General features: G+C 39.8%; 1 protein-coding gene across 3 annotated transcripts in view; it reads right to left on the bottom strand.

Moving 5' to 3' along the window:
• Positions 1-18,562, bottom strand: part of GMPR (guanosine monophosphate reductase) — a 98,513-nt gene that overhangs the window by 34,162 nt on the left and 45,789 nt on the right. For all 3 annotated transcript variants that reach the window (XM_069092457.1, XM_069092459.1, XM_069092458.1), the window contains 2 exons: positions 7,497-7,578; positions 339-445 (listed from right to left, as the gene is read on the bottom strand). In XM_069092457.1, the coding sequence (XP_068948558.1) occupies positions 339-445; positions 7,497-7,578 (189 nt within the window). The remainder of the gene's footprint in view (positions 1-338; positions 446-7,496; positions 7,579-18,562) is intronic.

Here is an 18,562-nt window from a genome sequence, read left to right as displayed (position 1 = left end):
CCTTAGGCAAGTTATTTAACCCCAACCACCCTCCAAAAGGCAAAAAAAAAAAAAAAGGACTATAGCAAGACATTTCTTTTTGAACTATGATTTGGACTCTTTATTAACTTGTTCAAACTCTTTGACCATTTAGTCTGCATTAGTGAAGTTTTCCTGAAACGCTTGCTGTATTATGATGGCCTTCTACATTCTCTAGGAGCTTAGTCTCCCCAAGTGTCTCCAGGTAGGGAGGAAGCAGACATTGGACAGGGAACAAAAGGGCCTTCCCGGGGGCTGAGAACCATAATTTCCCTTCATGACCCTCCTAAACCTGCCACCATCCCACCGTCCCAACTTACTGAAATAATATGTCCCTTGAGACCATGGGCAGAGTCAGCACACTCAATAACGGCACTCAGCTGAGGGTAGCCCACGCCGGTCTTGGTCCGAGTGGTACACACAGAGCCTAGCAAGAGAAGGACAAGTCCCCAGATGAGAAGCATTAAGGAAAATTGACTAACACAAGGTAGGGGAGTTAAAGGACACTTTTCCTTCTTTCTATCTGTTTCTCTTTCTATCCCTCTGTGTCTGTCTCTCTCTCACAACACATACACACACATTCATTCACACTTTCAGGACCATGTGAATCAATCAAAGTATCCTTGAAAGGATACCCTACAATTTTTCAAGCTATAATCATATCTTATATATATATAGTATAGCACAGACTATTAAAACTAGAAGAAACACTAGATCATAGGATCACAGTTCTAAAGTTGGACAGGAACTCAAAGGCTATTGAGTCCAACCTTCTTGTTTTACACAAGAGAAAACCAAGGCCCAGGAAAGCTGACCTCCCTGCCCAAGGTTGCCTAGGTAACAAGCATAAGGGGTAAAATTTGAATCCAGTTCCTCTAAGTCTGGGACTGGTGCTCCTTTTAACAGATCACCTGAGCAAACAACTTCACTCTATAGATGATGAAACTTTAGTTTCTAGGCTTTAGCCCAGAAAGATTAAGTGGCACGCAGAAGGTTACACAGTCAGGATTGAATTTCAAGACTGAATGCAAGACTCTTAATTGTAATGTTGCAGAGTTTTCAAAATGCATCATATACATTCTTTCATTTGTTCTTTTCAGTAAACTTATAAAGTAGGTACAGGCATTATTATCTCCATTTTATTGATGAAGAAGCTAATACTTTTAAAGGAGAAATAATTTATACAAGGTTTCATACATACAAATTTGTCATAGTGACAAAGTAGTGCTCGGGCCTCCTGATTTCTCATCTACTCCTCCTACCATGCCTCATCACCCTGGATACAGTAAGACCTTCTGTCCATAGCAGCTCTGCCTGATGGCTGGCCAGCATCATGGCATTCTGCCCAGTTCCCTTTGTGATGCTCGCTTTAATCCTAATCTAAATTCTCTCCCTTTCACCTGTAGAAAGGCACAAGCTGTACTGTGAGCCTTCTTCAAATAAAAAGGGGGAGGATGAAGGGAGAATTATGTGCCCCACAGCCAAATCTTCTCTTTATGTTCACATCAGTAGAAGGGCAATTGCAGACGTGTGGTATTAGTCTGCCTTCTCATTTACCAGCTTTGGAACTAGGATAAAACAGTCCAGCCCCTGGCTCAGATGAGTACATGAAGAAGACAAAAAAAATCACCTCAGCACTATAGCTCAGGGAAACCCTACTGAAGCCACCTCCTCCCACCATATAGTGCCCCTTCCCCAAATCCCTTCATGTAAGGGTTTTATTGGGTCATATCAGAAATTCCTCTGTTTGGTACTTAAAACCCTTCACAATAGCCCTTTCTAGCCCTATAACATATACCCTCTTTCTGTATACTAAAGTCTAATCAAATTGTCTTTGCCATTCCTCCTAACATGGCATTCTATCCCTTCCATCCCCCATCTACAGGCCTTTGCTCTAGCTGTCTGTACCTCATGCCTGAAATGTACTTTTTCTTCACCCCATCTCTTGGAATCTCTACTTTTCCTTAAGTCTCAGCTCAAATGCCACCTTCTACTTGAGGCTTTCCTGACTACCACCACCACCACCACCTCCAGCTGCTAATGCCTTTCCCTTACAACTGTACCTATTTTATATATACATGTATACACACACACACACACACATACATGCTTTTCCTCCAGCTAGATTGTAATCTCCTTAAGGATGGGTTATTTCAATTTTGTCTTTTTATCTAGAGCACCTAGAAAAGTGTCTTGACACATAGTACATTCTTCATAAGTATTTGTTGGTTGATTGAATGACAGGGAATCATTCCTCCAACCAGGGCGGGGCCGAGTAGCATAAATCAAGCCACACAGAGAAGGCTTTAGACTTCTAGGGCAGCCTCAGCTTTCACAGGGGGTGGAGAGTGGGCCAGAGAGGATGACTTAACTTTAAACTTTGTTATACTGTGTCCTGCCATTAATATTAATTTTACATTATTTGAACCTCTTGACCTCAGCAAAGTATCCTCAGCCAAAAGCAAACAGGACTATGGCAGGAGCCAAACAGTTCTAACCATTCTAAAATGATTATCTTATCCCCCACACATGTGTCACCATCTGCCACTTCCCCACTCTACTACTCATTTCATATCTAACTGTACACATCTGGACTTCTTTAGCATGTCCCCAGTAACCTTATGATTAGAAAATGTCATTCTGCCAGAACCAACTAGCCTTGGTCCTCACATCTCATCAGAACATTCTGACCCTCTGGAAGGTTATACTGTGTCCTGCCGTTGAACTCCTCATCCCTCATTTAAGGAGGAAGGGACAGGACAGACATCTTATTCTCCCTTTGGCAGCAAGTCTGCATTCATTTTGGACTTATGTGAGATCGACACCATGACCTCCAAGCAAGCCTAGTGCCTCCAATCCATGCACCTTCTCCCACCTTTCTGTCCCCCTAACTTTACAGCTTTCTTTTGTGTGTGGTCTTCACCCTTTGTATTGTAAGTTCCTTGAGGGCAGGGACTGTCTTTTTTTTGTATTTGTATCCCTAGTACTTAGCACACAGTAGATGGTTAATAAATGTTAATAACTATTATAGACTATTACTGACCCCCCCCCCACAAAAGGATAATTTCATAGAAGATTAGAGCTGAAAGGATTCTCTGAGATTATCCAATCCAATATGCTCTCCAGGTGAAAAGTCACAGCTTCTTAAACCTTAGAAGGGACCTTTGAGATCATCCAGCTCAGCTCAAAATAAGATCTAAAAATTCTAATCCAGTGGTCTTTCTACCATATCTCAGTGAATTGTGGAGACCTCCAGGACTCTATTACTAGTAGACTTGCCCAAAGGCAGAGAACCATCCAAGACCAACAGATATCTAACTCACAATTAAGAAACTCTAACTATATTTGTTTGTTAGCCATTCATTCATTCATTTATTACAAAAATAGTTTTTAAATGCCTACTGTGTACTGAACTCTGAAGCATATCCCTGCTCTTTAGAGATTTACCAACCCTTTAAGATAGGAATTCTTAACCTGGGAACTGTAAACTTTTTTAGAAATTATTTTGGGGGTGGTTAGGTGGTGCAATGAATAGAGTACCAGCCCTGGAGTCAGGATGACCTGAGTTCAAATCCAGCCTCAGACATTTAACACTTTCAAGCCATGTAACCTTGGGCAAGTCACTTAACCCCAATTGCCCTGCTCTCCCTCCTATAAAAAGCAAAAAAAAAATATTTTGATAATTATACTTCCATATAATTGGCTTCTTTTGTAACCCTATGCATTTTATTTTATGTATTTAAAAAGATGATTCTAAGAAGGGATCAATAGACTCCAGCAAACTGTCAGAGGAATGCATGCACCAAAAAAGTGAAGAGAGCCTGTTTTAGGGCACACAGACAAAACAACTTGAAAATAATAACAAAGCACACACCTAAGGGTGTACCACAGACTGAGGGAAAATCAAGTTCAAGAAACCTTGAACTGGGCCTTTTCTCCTAACTTCCCCCAAATCATCTATTCTAATCCTTTCACTGGATCATTGGTCCAAAGTTATATGGGTCCTTGGAGACCATCTAGTTTCTGCATTTTTCAGATGAAGAAGCCAAGGACCAGAAAGGCTAAGTGATTTACCCAATGTTTAATTGTTAGTGACAGAGCCAGGTCTTGTGACTAACCAAGAAATACTTCCTTATGCCTAAGTGAGATTTCTTACGCTCATTTTCTTTTCTAACATACATGAGAAACCGTTAAGACAGATCTCTGTTTTTCTTCCTTTCTCTCTAGTCTTTCTGGCGGGGAAAGTGGGGAGAGAAGGGGGACGGGAAATGATACAAGCAAAAAAAAGCAACTTGGCACTGAACCAAATCATGCTCATAAGATTTTAGTGCCATATCCACATTCAGACATCATTTTACCCCTTCAACCAAGACCACCAAGGTGCCCGCCTTTCCTTGAAAGATACAAATTAGCAAGGCTTTTATCTGAAGCATGATGGTTCCTTGTTAGACTTCTGGTACCAAAGTCCTCTTGGGGCCAAGGATAAGGACACTAACATTTCCTACTGATTACCTCTACTTGTTATTACAAAGAATAATTCTGTGTTCCTATGACTGGGCATGTTCACAGTCTGCCCCTAGAGAGATAGTTCTCCTGGTTCCAAAAATGTAAAGAATACTGCCCTCCCCTCACCAGAGTTGTTATAACAGCCTCCTAACTGGTCAGCCCAAGTTCAGTCTATTTCCCTTTCAATACGTACTTCACACCACTGCTAGATTAATCTTGCTATTTGTAATTGTTCTTGTAACATCCCTACCCAGAATTCTTTAATGACCCCTCACTGTCAACAGCACAAAGCTCTAATGCCTTAGCTGAGCCCTCAAGACCCTCCACAATCTGCCTCAAGCTTATCTGAATACATCTTTACCTCCTGTTACCACCTCTTCATTTAATCCTTGTATTAGAAGAAAAAAATAAAATATAAAATCCACTGTTTGGCTTTTAAAGTCCTTCATAACTTCACCCTTTCCTACATTTTCAGTCTTTGTACACCTCACTCCCCTCCCAGGTACTCTGTGATCTAGTAACATTGACCTTAGCTGCTGACCGTGCATTTTTGCCGGCTGCTCCCCCATGCCTGGAATTACCTTCCTTCTCATCTCCTCATCCTGGCTTCCCTGGTTTCCTTCAAGTCTCAGAAAAAGTCTCCCCTTTTTCTGGCAGCCTTTCCCAGCCCTCCTTAATCTTAGGGCCCTCCCTCTGAGACTGTATCTGATTTATCCTGTATATATCTTATATGTACATATAAGATAAGTCTGCATGCCATCTCCCCAATTAGACTGTGAACTCCTTTGAAGCAAAGACGCCTGTGTTTTTTCTTCCTTTCTTTATATCTCTAGCACTTGGCAAAGTGCCTGGCACATAGGAGAAGCTTAATAACTGCCTGTTGCCTTTTCTTGAAAATGAACTGAAGTAATAGTGGTTAGGTATAAACCACCTAACCTCTTAGCCTCTGTTCCATCTTCTTTGAAGTAAGGTCCCTTATAGCTCTACATTTATGATTCATTGAAGGCACAAGTAAACAGAAAAATAGGGGATCAGGGAGAATTATAAAAATATGCACCTCAGACTTCTTAACATTGCCCTAGAATGTCCCATGCTGTGTTCACACTGCACCTTTTGCCTAGCATGCAACTTGTCTCCAACTCTGCATATCAAAATCCTACCTGTTCTTGAAATCATGACCTAAATGCCACCTCCCCCAAGAGGCTTCCTCTTTGATCTTCCCAGTCAGAAGTGACCCCCTTCAGTCTGACCTCAAAACAATTTGTACCCCTTATGAACTCATCCCTGCCCCTTTTGGATTGGAGTTATTTCTGCATGACTTTCATCCCCCTTGGTAGGTTTCAAGCTCTTAGAGAAAAAAAATCTTATCTTATTCATTTTACTATTCCCACTGCAGCCTGGTACATAACAAGTGTTTAATCGATGCTGAATGAATGAATGGAATACATATGCCCAACCCTAATTTTCCTAAGCAGCACCTCTCCACATAGCCATTTCAGTAACTCTGCAGCTATGAATTTCATTTGGGTGTTTTCCAACTAGTTCCTAAGGACCCCTGGAGGACACAACAAAGTTACAGCACACACATAGGTTTCCTCACACAGGACCGGGGGTTCTTTCCCAGAGCACAGAGCCAGCTGGGTGGCTTCACAAGAGTGAAGCCAAGGTCAGAGCTTTCCTTGAGCTGGTCCTTGTGAGTGAATATGGCCTCCAGTCTATGCCTTGGGATATGGTAGAAAAAATATAGCCCTAAGTGTCAAAGGGAGAAAAATGTGTCTATGTGATGGGGCACGGGATCCCAATAGGTTCAGCAGGAATTATGATCTTATCTAAGACCAGAAAACCTGCAATATCATCTGGAAAGAATTCAAGGTCTCAGGCTTAATTGGAGTGAGTTGTAGAAGTTTATTGTTATGCTTCCATGAGAAGTGGGCAAGAGTCCTATAGGGAACCTGCAAGTGAGAGGGGTACATGCTTTTACCTTTAAAGGGTAGGGCTGCCATTGTCAGGGCTGACCAGACAGGAGGGGCCTCAGTGCATAGACAAAGGTCAGAGCTGACGAAGAGGAACATGTGAATAGATAGTTTAGATAAGATTTGGGCCAGGCCAAAGGAGACAAAAGGCAAGGATAAAGGAGGGTATGGGCCAGGCCCAGAAGAAATGAAGAGATTAAGTAAGAACAAAGGCGTCCTGGGTGTTGCCTAGGTGGAGTGTGGGATAGGGAGAAGGGGCAGATCTCAAGGGTGGGAAAGGACAAATAGCAGTTACAATTGAACAGACTGGTTTTACAAGTTGGTTTCATAAATTGATCTAGACCCCAGGTACCCCATCATATGGAAATATGAAATAAATTATATGAAGCTAAATGTGGACTTCAGAGTTGAACTAACCATGTGCAGGACTCTTCAATATTCCGATCATTGCTTTCTCCCCCAAATTTTCCTAACATTTTTGCTGGCTTTCTTTTGTCCCTATCACATTCTATTTTGTGTCGCTTATTTTAGGCATACATTTTCTACTTTCCCTTTTCAATAAGACTAGAAGCTTCCTGAGGTCAGACACTGTGTTATTTTCCATCTTTGTATACCCAGTGCCTAAAAGTGCCCTTGCATATAGAGGTGCTTAATAATTTTTTTCTTGAATTTAATATGGGAAGAGTAAAACAGTTTTCCCACAGATGTTCCACCCTCCCCCTTAGGGGGTCATAGGCTGAGGAATCAATGAAGCTAGCATTCTTTCCTTCTGTACTCATGTTCTGAAACCACAAGCCAGTATCCAAATTTTGGCCAAACTCACTTAGGGACTCTCCAGGGTCAGCAGTCCCTTTTCAATCAATGAAATCACAGGCTTCCCTTAGACCCTTCTGACTCACACTCCCCCAGCAACAGGAATTTCTTCCCTACCCTCCGCCCTCCCTTAGTCAAGACCCTCATACAACTATCCTTAGTCATTCTGTGTTCTACAGTCCTTACCTGGTCCAATTCCCACTTTGATGATGTCTGCTCCAGAAAGAATAAGCTCCTCTACCATCTCTCCAGTCACCACATTGCCTGCCTGAGACAGAGAGAACAGTATCATCAACCCAAGGTGTTCGGGAAGGTAGAGAGAAGATTAGAGTTATGGCTTCCACTGCTCCCAGCTCCCTCCCCTAAAAGTCATACTTATTAAGTACCTAGGATAAGTCAGGCACTATGCTGAGCAAGGCAGACACAAAGAAAGCCAAGAAAAACAAAACAGCCCCTGCTTACAGGAAAGATGGCATATATCACCCAAGAGAAGGAAGCAGAATTAAGGGGGATAGAGAAAAGTTTCCCATACAAGAGGAGATTTTAGCTGGCCCTTGAAGGAGGCAGGGCTGAAAAGGGAGAGCATCCCAAGCATGGAGACCTTCAATGAAAATTACTGGAGTCTGGAGAGGGAGTCTTGTTTGAGGAACAGCTAAAGAGGCCAGTGTCACTGAATTGCAGATTAAATGGTAGGTGTGGGAGTATAAGAGGTAAGAAGATTGGATACTTGCCTTTAAGAGCTCTATAAACTAGTCTGAGGAATTCATAACAAATGACATTTAGATAATATGTTAAGGCATGCAAGGATACAAACCACTTTATATACATTCTCTCATTTGATCCTCACAAATTTATGAAGTAGGTTGTTATTGGGCCCATTTTACAAATGAAGAAACTGAGTTTCTGAGAGGAATGAAGTGACTTGCCCAGGGTATACTTAGCATATCCTCTGGTCTTATTCTAATTCTATCCGTTTTTCTTTTACACCGTGTTTGTTAGGTGCTGTAATGCAAGCAAATTTTTTTTTTTTTGGTATGGCAAAACACTCCTTTAGAGGACTATATGATTTCTGAATGATGTGAAAATGTATCAATGCAGTGTTAAATGAGGCACTTACATAAGGGATTCTAAGTAAGACCAGTTTTAAGCAAATTTTCAGGTATGTCATAGAACTCGTGATGACCAAGTATGAAAGCAGAAAGCACTGTTATATTTTCAAATGAAACTTTGATTATATTTTGTAACATTGACATTCCTTCAAATTAGCTTCACATTCACCTCATAATCCTTGTCATAAATCCTAAACTTTTAGGTAATTGTTTGCTTTTGTAAAAGAACTTGATGGAAGGACTATATTTTGAGTTACTTTGCTTTCAAAATTTTGTAAATTTGACCTTATTATTTACTTATTATTATCATTTTATAATAAATAAGTATTTATTAATATATTATAGATTATAAAATAAATTACATAATATAAAATATGAAAATATAGAAACTATTTTAAAATAAATTATAAAATAATATTATAATTATTAAAAATTATTTTATTATGAAGTTAATTTAAGCTGGTATCAGAGGTAAGATTTTTATTTTATTTTATTTTATAAACAAAGTCTCTGACATCTCCCTCAGTTCAAATCTGTCCTCAGACACTTACTAGCTGTGTTACCCTGGACAAATCTCATTTAACCCCATTTCCTCAGTTACTTTTCTGTAAAATGATATGAAAAAGGAAATGGCAAATCACTCCAGTGTCTTTGCCAAGAGAACCCCCAAAAGGGAGTCATGAAGAGTCAGATACAATTGAAATTACTGAACAACTCTGCTGTCTCCAACTCCAGTGCTCTATCAACTGCGCCACCTGGTGGCCTCTACAGGAAGATCACTGGATGAGCTAAGGCACAAAATGTCAGTGGGAAGGGACAAGCCACACAGAGTACACTGAGTTAAAGTGAGATGATAAAAATATTGTATGTCATGAATGAGTGTGCCAGCTTCTTTGCCAAGGTCATGCAGTGACTTAGTAACATATATACTCTGATGTGAACTTGCGTGACCTGGCTCCTAATTCATTTTTTTTTTCTAACAGACCACATCACATTGGTAGTAGTCTTCTTTCTCACCACTTCTAGTCTGCTGTGCCTACCTAAAGAAAACATCTCTCATTGACCGGCAGACACTGAAATTTAGCTTGTTTTTCTTTTGAAAACAACATATGCCTACCTTTCTGAAATCCATTTGCAGTAGAATTAAGAGAGTCAGGAAGCTAGAAAAAACTACAAACCTCAAACATGTATCTGGCAACAGTCCAGGCTTTCCCTTGATGCAAGGGTGTAAAGTCAGAGATAGCAGTTCCCCAGAAGAGGCCTTCATGAGAAATTGTGAGAATTCACTGACAGGCAGATTCCCCAAAAGTGGTGAGCAACATACTTGACTAGGGGCCCAGTGCTGTGGATTGGACACATTTGGTTGTATATGACCCTGGCCATTTTTGTCAGTCATATCCAAGCCCTAGCATGCTCTCTGTTGTGCAGAGGGAACTTAAAAGTAGTGAGAAGAAAGATTCTGAAAGCTTATCCATTGGGTCTCTAAATGATCCTCCCTTGAACCAAGCACAGTAGTATTTTTTTTTAAATGGGGACATGCTTTTTTTTTCAAGTTTCTGATGCCATCAGGACAGAACAGAATTTTACTTGTGCTTTGGGAATGGGAATTCTAAGATCTTCCCTGCCCCTAGGCCCTTTGATAGGCTTAAGTGACTCTGAGAACCTTCCTTGATTTGAAAATATACTCTGTACCCTAATAGCTGAATGTGGTCACATGGAGCCTGTGGCAGGAGGCTTGTTTTTCAGGAATGCCCACACCTAGATACATTGTGATTGGGCAGTGGGTCAAGAGGGCTGTGACATTCTCTGTTCCAGGAGATCATATATATACCCTGATGTGAGGTTTTGATTTGGGGCTCATTTTGAGAAGACTTATGTGATTTGATCAGACAAGGCAGCTGTTGAGCCCCCCAGCTTTGAAAACCCAGATGTTGGTGCTTTTCTCTCTGATAACTAACTAGGTATGGATGTAATGGTCAGACAGTTGGAAGCCTGTCTGCTGATCTGTTTCTCTGTCTGCTTGTAACTTGTTTGTATTCTCTGAAGTACAGGGTGCTGACTTTCCCCCCTGAATTAGGTAAATGATATATGTTTGATTGATTAAATCAAGACTATTAACCCATTTTGAGTTGCTTTCCTTTAGAAAAGCATATCTAGGGGCGGCCAGGTAGCACAGCAAGTAAGAGCACCGGCTCCAGTGTTGAGAAGACCTGGAGATCGAATCCCGGGCTTAGACACTTAGCACCCACCCAGAAACACCTGGCCGTGTAACCTTGAGCAAGTTACTTAACCCCAATTGCTTAGGGGCGGCCAGGTGGCTCAGCGAGTAAGAGCACCGGCTCCAGTGTCGGGATGACCTGGATCAAATCCAGGCTCAGATACTCAGCACCACACCTAGAAGTAATAACTGGCCATGTAACCTTGAGCAAGTTACTTAACCCCGATTGCTTAAAAAAAAAAAAAAAAGAAAAGCATATCTAAAAACCTGTGTTGGCAGCCTCCCTGGGTATGCTACGGTGCTTGCTGCTACAACTTGGCAGTGTCCATTTCAGGCCACAGGTAGAATAGAATAATTTGTCCTCAAGTTAGAGGCCAAGCAATGATTTACCTTATCCAAAAAGAGATTTAACACTGAGTAGAGGTATCATATATCCTACCGTTTCCAATGAACAGAGAAATAGGTACACATATCAATCTACCCACAAGCCATGACCATGACCCCTTGATTAGAGGCAAGAACAAGAACAAAATTGACAGGAATACAGCATATGAAAGCCACTTCCTAGTTCCAAGGCACCAATCTCTCCACTGATCAAGAAAAGGATGATACAGGAGTCAAGATGGTGGAGTAGAAACAGGACTTCCATGCGGCTCTGGCTTCTACCTCCTCCAATTTATGTAAAAAAAAATTACTCTAGACAAACTTTGGAGCTACACAACCCACAAAATGACAGAGAGAAGCTAACCACATGCTGAAGACAGCCCAACAGGCCAGCAGGAAGGGGCCAGAGCAGCATTCTGGAAGCAGAACCCAGCCCCATGCAAACTGGAGATTTAGCCAGCTACCAGCCAGCTACCAGCTGATGCTAAAGACAAAGTGAGAGGTCAGTGTAGACTTTTTGGGAGCAGGGAGTTCAGGAGTGAGATCTGGCCTTTGCCCCTGGGGCAAGAAGCAGCTGAGGCTCTGCGGCTGTGATGCTTCAGAACTCCTGGCCTGCAGAATGTAGGGGAACCAAGCGACCAGTCAGAGGGGCAATCGCTCTTGCTCTAACCTGCTTGGATTTGGATCGCTGTCTAGGGTGGAGGTCCTGGGGTGCATGACCAGTTTTCCAGAGCATGTTGAGGCTTCAGAGAGGGCACCCAACTAATAGCTCCAGCAGCTGCGAAAACACCAGCAATTGGGATAAAACCCCCCTTTCTGGTAGCAGAGTTCTACTATGGCAAAAGGCTCAAAAGTCAAGTAACTGAGTGACAATATAAGCAAGCAAAGGAAACAAAGCAAACAGAGCAATCTGACATTACACTCTTATTTTGGGGACAAAAAGGATCAAAGCATGGAACAGGAGGAAGACAGCAAAGTCAGAACTCCTGCACCAAAAGCTTCCAAGAACAATATGAACTGGTTACAGGCCATAGAGGAGCTTAAAAAGGATTTTGAAAACCAAATAAGAGAAGTGAAAGAAAAATTGGGAAAAGAAATAAGAACGATACAAAAAAACTATGAAATGAGAGTCAAGAGCCTGACTGAAGAAATATCACCTTAAAAAATAGATTAACTCAGATGTCAAAAAAGGCTCAAAAAGCCAATGAGGAGAAGAATGCCATAAAAAGCTGAATTTGCCAGATGGAAAAAGAATCTCAAAAGCTCACTGAGGAGAATCATTTCTTCAGAATTAGACTGGAGCAAATGGAAGCTAATGACTTTATGAGAAATCAAGATACTATTAAACAGATCCAAACAAATAAAAAAAAGAAGGCAATGTGACATACCTCATCGGAAAAACCACTGACCTGGAAAATAGATCCAGGAGAGATAATTAAAAAATTATTGGACTACCTGAAAGTCATGATCAAAAAAAGAACCTAGAAATCATCATTCAAGAAATTCTCAAGGAAAATTGCCCTGATGACGAACCAGAGGGCAAAATAGAGGTTGAAAGAATCCACTGATCACCTCCTGAAAAAGATCCTAAAAAGAAAACTCCTAGGAATACCATAGCCAGGTTCTGGAATTCCCAGATCAAGGAGAAAATATTACAAGCAGCCAGAAAGAAACAGTTTGAATACTGTGGAAAGACAATCAGGATTAACACAGGATCTGGCAGCTTCTACACTGAAAGATCGAATATGATATTCCAGAAGTCAAAGCAGCTGGGATTAAAACCAAGAGTCACCTACCCAGCAAAACTGAGTATCATGTTTCAGGGAAAAATAATAAGCATTTTTGATGAAAAAACCAGAGTTGAATAGAAAATTTGACATTCAGATACAAGAAGCATGAGAAGGTAAACAGGGAAAAGAAATCATAAGGAACTTATCAAAGTTGAACTATTTATATTCCTACATGGAAAAATGATCATTGTAACTTATGTGTTGGGGGAAGATATGGGAGAGAGCAGATTGGGGGAGGGGATCTTCAGTGGGATTGCTATTTTGGGGTGGTGGGTAGGGGAAACATAAAAAAAAGAAAAGAATGATACAATAAAAAAGTCAGGTACCATTGAGTATAAAAAAGCTGCACATTTTGTTTTGCCACCAAGAGGGAAAACTAAGTCAAGTGGGTGGGGATGAGAGGAGGCAAGAAGAACCAGATCCTTCTCTATAAAACAAAAGAATCTAAAATATGGTTGAACCTATACCTGAACAAATCTGACCAGTGATCATCCAAGCTTTGCTTGAAGTACTCCAGTCAAGGAGAACCCACTGTGTCTTAGGGTAATGCATTTTACTTTTAGATAGCTCTGATTGTTAGAAGCCCTTTCCAGACATCAAGTCTAAATATTCCTCTTTGCAACTTCTACTGACAGCTTCTAGATCTTCCCTCTGGGTTCAGAACAAATCTAACCTCTCATCTACATAAAAGCCTTTCAAATACTTGAAGAAAACTACCATGTCCTCATTAAGTCTTCTCTTCTCCAGGTTAAACATACCCAGTTCCTTTAGCTGACTCTTACATGGAATGATTTTGAGGCCCCTCACCATCCTTGTTGCTCTCCATTGGATACCCTCCAGATAATTAATATTCTTCCTAAAGTGTGGCTTCCAGACTGAATCTAGAACTCTAGCTATGGTCTGACCAGGGCATAGTGGAACCATCACTTCCCCAATCCTGAACACTATACATCTCTTAAGATAACCTAAGAGTCATTTGACTATTGTGGCTGCAATATCAATTGAGCTTCTATTACACTAAAAGCTCAATATTTTTTAAGACAAACTTCTGCTTAGCCATACTTCCTCTACCTTGTACTTATGAAATTATTTTTAATCCAAATATAAGACTTTACACTTATCCCTGGACAATTTTATCTTCTTAAATTCTTCTCTGTTCTGCCTGTCAGGATTTTTTTTGAGTCCTGATTCTATTATCCATCATGGATTCTGTCATTAGCAAATTTGATAAGAAGGACATCTATGATAAAAGTGCCTTTTCTTAATATAGTAAATAATATCTAAGTCAAAGAGCAAGCATTTTATACAAATAGTTAGAGGACGTTCCAATAAGATCCTTGATAAAGCAAGGATGTCCAGCACCACTACAATCTAACATATTGCTAGAAATTCTAGTTATAGCAATATTACAAAAAAAGGAATTGAGGAAGTGAGCATAAACAAAGAGAAAACAAAATTATAGGTTTTTTTGCATATGATATGGTGTGTATTCAACTAAAAAATAATTGAAACAACTTCAGTAAAGTTACAGGATATTAAACAAATCCAGAGAGCATTACAAAATGTAAAATAGATGATTTTGATCATATTAAATTAGAAAGTTTTTGCACAAACAAAACCAATCCAATCAAGATTACAAGGAAAGCAGAAAGCTGAGAAACAATCTTTACAGTGAGTGTCTCTGATAAAGGACTCATTTCAACTATATAGAGAACTGAGTCAAATTTATAAGACTACAAGTCATTCCCCAATTGATAAATGATCAAAGAATATAAACAAGTAATTTTCAAGTGAAATCAAAGCTATCTATAGTCATATGAAGAAATGCTCTAAATCACTTTTGATTAGAGAAATGCAAATTAAAACAACTCTGAAATATTGCTTCAAACCCATGAGTTTAGCTATAGCATGACAAAAAAGGAAAATTATAAATATTGGAGACGTGAGAAAATTGAGACACTAATGCACTGTTAGTGGGGTTGTGAATAGATCCAACCATTCTGGAGAACAATCTGGAATGATGGGCAACCAAACTGTGATCCAGCAATACGACTACTAAGTCTATATACCAAAGAGATCATAAAAAAAGGAAAAGGAACTGCATGTGTAAAAATATAGCAGTTCTTTTTGTGGTGGCAAAATATTAGAAACTGAGGGGATACCCATCAATTGGGGAATAGCTGAATAAGTTCTAGTATATGAATGTAATGGAATACTATTGTGCAATAAGATATAATGAGCAGGGAGATTTCAGAAAAACCTTGAAAGACTTGTATGAAGTGATGCAAAGTGAAATGAACAGAACCAAGAAAACATTGTACACAGTAATAGCAACATTGTGTGATAATCAATTATGAATGACTTAGCTCTTCTCATCAATACAATGATCCAAGACAAGTACAAAGGACTCCCAAAGGAAAATGCTATACACCCAGATAAAGAAATGAGGGGCTCTGAATGAAGATTGAAGCATAATATTTTCACTTACTTTATCTTTTTCATGTTTTTTCCCTTTTGATCTGTTTCTTCTTTCATAACTGTGACTAATATAGAAATGTTTTACATGATTACACATATATAACCTATATCAAATTGCTTAGCATTTTAGGAAGAAGGGAGGGAAGGGAAGGAAGGAGGAAAATTTGGAACTCAAAATCTTGTAAAATGAATGCTAAAATTGTCTTTACATATAATTGGGAAAATACTATTAAAAAAAAACAAATCCAAACAAATCATTAGCACTCTGATATAAAGCCAATAAAACACATCAAGAAAAGCTAAAAAGAGAAATTTCATTGAAAGTAATTACATGGGACACTGTAATGTAACACCAAGGAAAGGCAACTTCCCAGGTTCAAAATACCAGCATAGGTGCTCTCCATTTTATTCAGTGACCAACCAAGAACAGAGAAGATCAAAACATGACATCATTCCAAATACAGCATTTACTAAATGTGATTAAATAATCTCCAAGGACTACCCCACCCCAGGACCTTCCAATCATTCAATCAATTACAAAGTCCCAGGTCTAAATACTTCTCCACCCCTAGGCTATACCTTCATTTAGTCCACCACAAAGCCCCTCTTCTCAAATGGAGATTAGTTTCCAAACATAAGTAAAGTACCTGCATTTGTCAATCACAGAGCACAAAAAGGTCAAAAGTTCCCCACCCCTGGATCTCAATTGAATCTACCCCAGAGTTATATCAAGTTTAAACACAGCACTTAATACCCAAATGGAGGTCTTTGCTTCATCTTGACATGAGGCAAGTTCTCAGCAATCTTAGTTCCTGGGGAGACAAGGCTTAGCAAGGCCACAAGATACATTGCCAGTCCCTTCATTAATTCATCCTCTGTCTGTAGAACAGTCCTAGAACCCCTGAAAATGTTAGCAAAACCCTCTCCTAGGATTTCTGTAAACATACAACAAGAAAATCCTTCTTCAGGGCTTCTGAACCAACAGAAAGGTTCCCAGACCCCTGCAACAACAGCACTGTCCTTCACCAGTGGACAGTAGTCACTTTCTGTCTGCAGGACAGTCTCAGGGCTTCTTAACCAAAAGCCAGGTTCCAGGACTTCTTCAACAACAGGACAGTCTTTCACCAGTGGACAAATCTGGCAAAACAACATCAAAACAGACAGACAAAGTACCAGCAAAACAGCCATGTCTCCTCAGTCCTTGGCAGCTCAGGGGGCAGGTCTCAAAAGTCCAGGGCAATTCAAAGCAGCCACCAGCAATTTTCTTAGTCTCTCTCTCTCCACAAAGTGCTGCTTCCAAAAAAAAGTTCTTCTGCCTCTCTCTTGTCTCTCCAAATCTACGTCACCAGCTCCTCCCAGTTCAGGACTTTCTTTTCACATCAACAAGTCCATCCCACAGGTGGTATTAACAAGCTCTGGGTTTTAACACAATCAATTTGAAAACCAAGCCCAATACAGGGGAATCTCCACATTCCATTACTATCACAGACACTAATAAAGCACTGGCAGAACTATGAACTGATCCAACCATTTTAGAGAGCAATCTGGAAGTATACCCAAAGAGTTATAAAACTATGCATACCCTTTGACCCAACAATGCCACTATTAGGTCTGTTTACCAAGATGATGAGGGAACAAGGAAAAGAACCTACATGTTCTAAAATACTTATAGCAGCTCTCTTTGTAGTGGCAAAAAACTGGAAATTGAGAGACTACGTATCAATAGGGGAATGGCTAAACAAGTTGTGGTATATGATTGTGATAGAATATTACTATGCTATAAGAAATGATGTGCAGGGGGCAGCTAGGTGGCACAGTGAAGGCAAAGAAGAAGAAGAAGAAGAGGAAGGAGGAGGAGGAGGAGGAGAAATGATGAGCAGCAAAGAGGGAATAAAATACATATTCAATTGGATATAGAAATGTATCTTACCCTACAAGAAAGTAGGAGGGGAAGGGGATAAGTGAAGGGGGATAGAAGGAAAGGCAGATTGGGGCAAGGGGTAATTAGAAGTAAAACACTTTTGAGGAGGGACAGGGTGAAAAGAGAGAGAAGAGAATAAATGAGGGTGGGGAATTGGATGAAGGGAATTATAGTCAGCAATAATAACAGTGAAAAAAATGAACTAAGTTTTTCTGATAAAAGCCACATTTCTCAAACATAGAGAGAACTGAATCAAATTTATAAAATTAAGAATCATTCCCCAGTTGATAAATGATCAAAAGATATGAATAGTTTTCAGATGAAGTAATCAAAGCAATCTATAGCCACATGAAAAAATTCTCTGACTCACTATTGATTGGAGAAATGCAAATTGAAACAATTCTGAGGTAGTACCTCATCTCTATTAGATTGGCTAATGGCACAGAAAAGGAAAATGACAAATGTTGGAGGGTATATGGGAGAAATTGGACATTAATGCACTATGTGGAGTTGTGAACTGATCCAGTCATTCTTCAGAGCAATATGGAGCTATGACCAAAGGTTTATGTATCTGTGCACACCCTCTGACCTTAGCAATACCACTACTAGGTCTGTATCCCAAAAGAGATTAAAAAAAGAAAAGTTCTTATATGTGCAAAAATATTTACAGCAGCTCTTTTCTGGGGACAAAGAATTGAAATTGGGGGGATGCCCATCAATTGGCTGAACAAATTGTGGTATGTGGTATGTGATTATGATGGAATACTATTGTGCTATAAGAAATGATGAGCTAGATGCTCTCAGAAAAACCTAGAAAGACTTACATGAGCTGATGCAAAGTGAAATGTACTGTGTACAAAATAGCAAGAATATTGTAAGATGATCAACTGTGAATAATTTAGCTATTCTCAGCAATACAATGACCCAAGACAACTCTGAAGGATTTATGATGAAAAATGCTATCCATCCCCAGAGAAAGAACTAATGGTGTCTGTATACAGATTGAAGCATATTTATTTTTCTTCAGACTTTTCCTCCTCTGGTCTATGTTTTCTTTCACAACATGACTATTAGGGAAATGTTTTGTATGACTACAGATGTATAACCTATAACAAATTGTTTGCCTTCTCAATGAGGCAGGATGGGGAGGGAGAAAGGGAGAGAATTTGGAATTCAAAGTTTTAAAGGCAAATGTTAAAAATTGTTTTTACATGTAACTGGGACAAATAAAATACCAAATGAAAAGCTAAAAAAAAAAAGAATTAAAGCTATCCCAAAGCAAAAGGAAGGAAGGAAGGAAGGAAGGAAGGAAGGAAGGAAGGAAGGAAGGAAGGAAGGAAGGAAGGAAGGAA

The sequence above is a fragment of the Petaurus breviceps genome, unplaced genomic scaffold (genome assembly GCF_028583685.1).
Source record: "Petaurus breviceps papuanus isolate PSGF00001 unplaced genomic scaffold, PetGlider_PUasm1.0 190, whole genome shotgun sequence".
Lineage (NCBI taxonomy): Eukaryota > Metazoa > Chordata > Mammalia > Diprotodontia > Petauridae > Petaurus > Petaurus breviceps.
The sequence above is the reverse complement of the archived record's forward strand: the minus strand, read 5'-3'. Positions and strand labels throughout refer to the sequence as shown.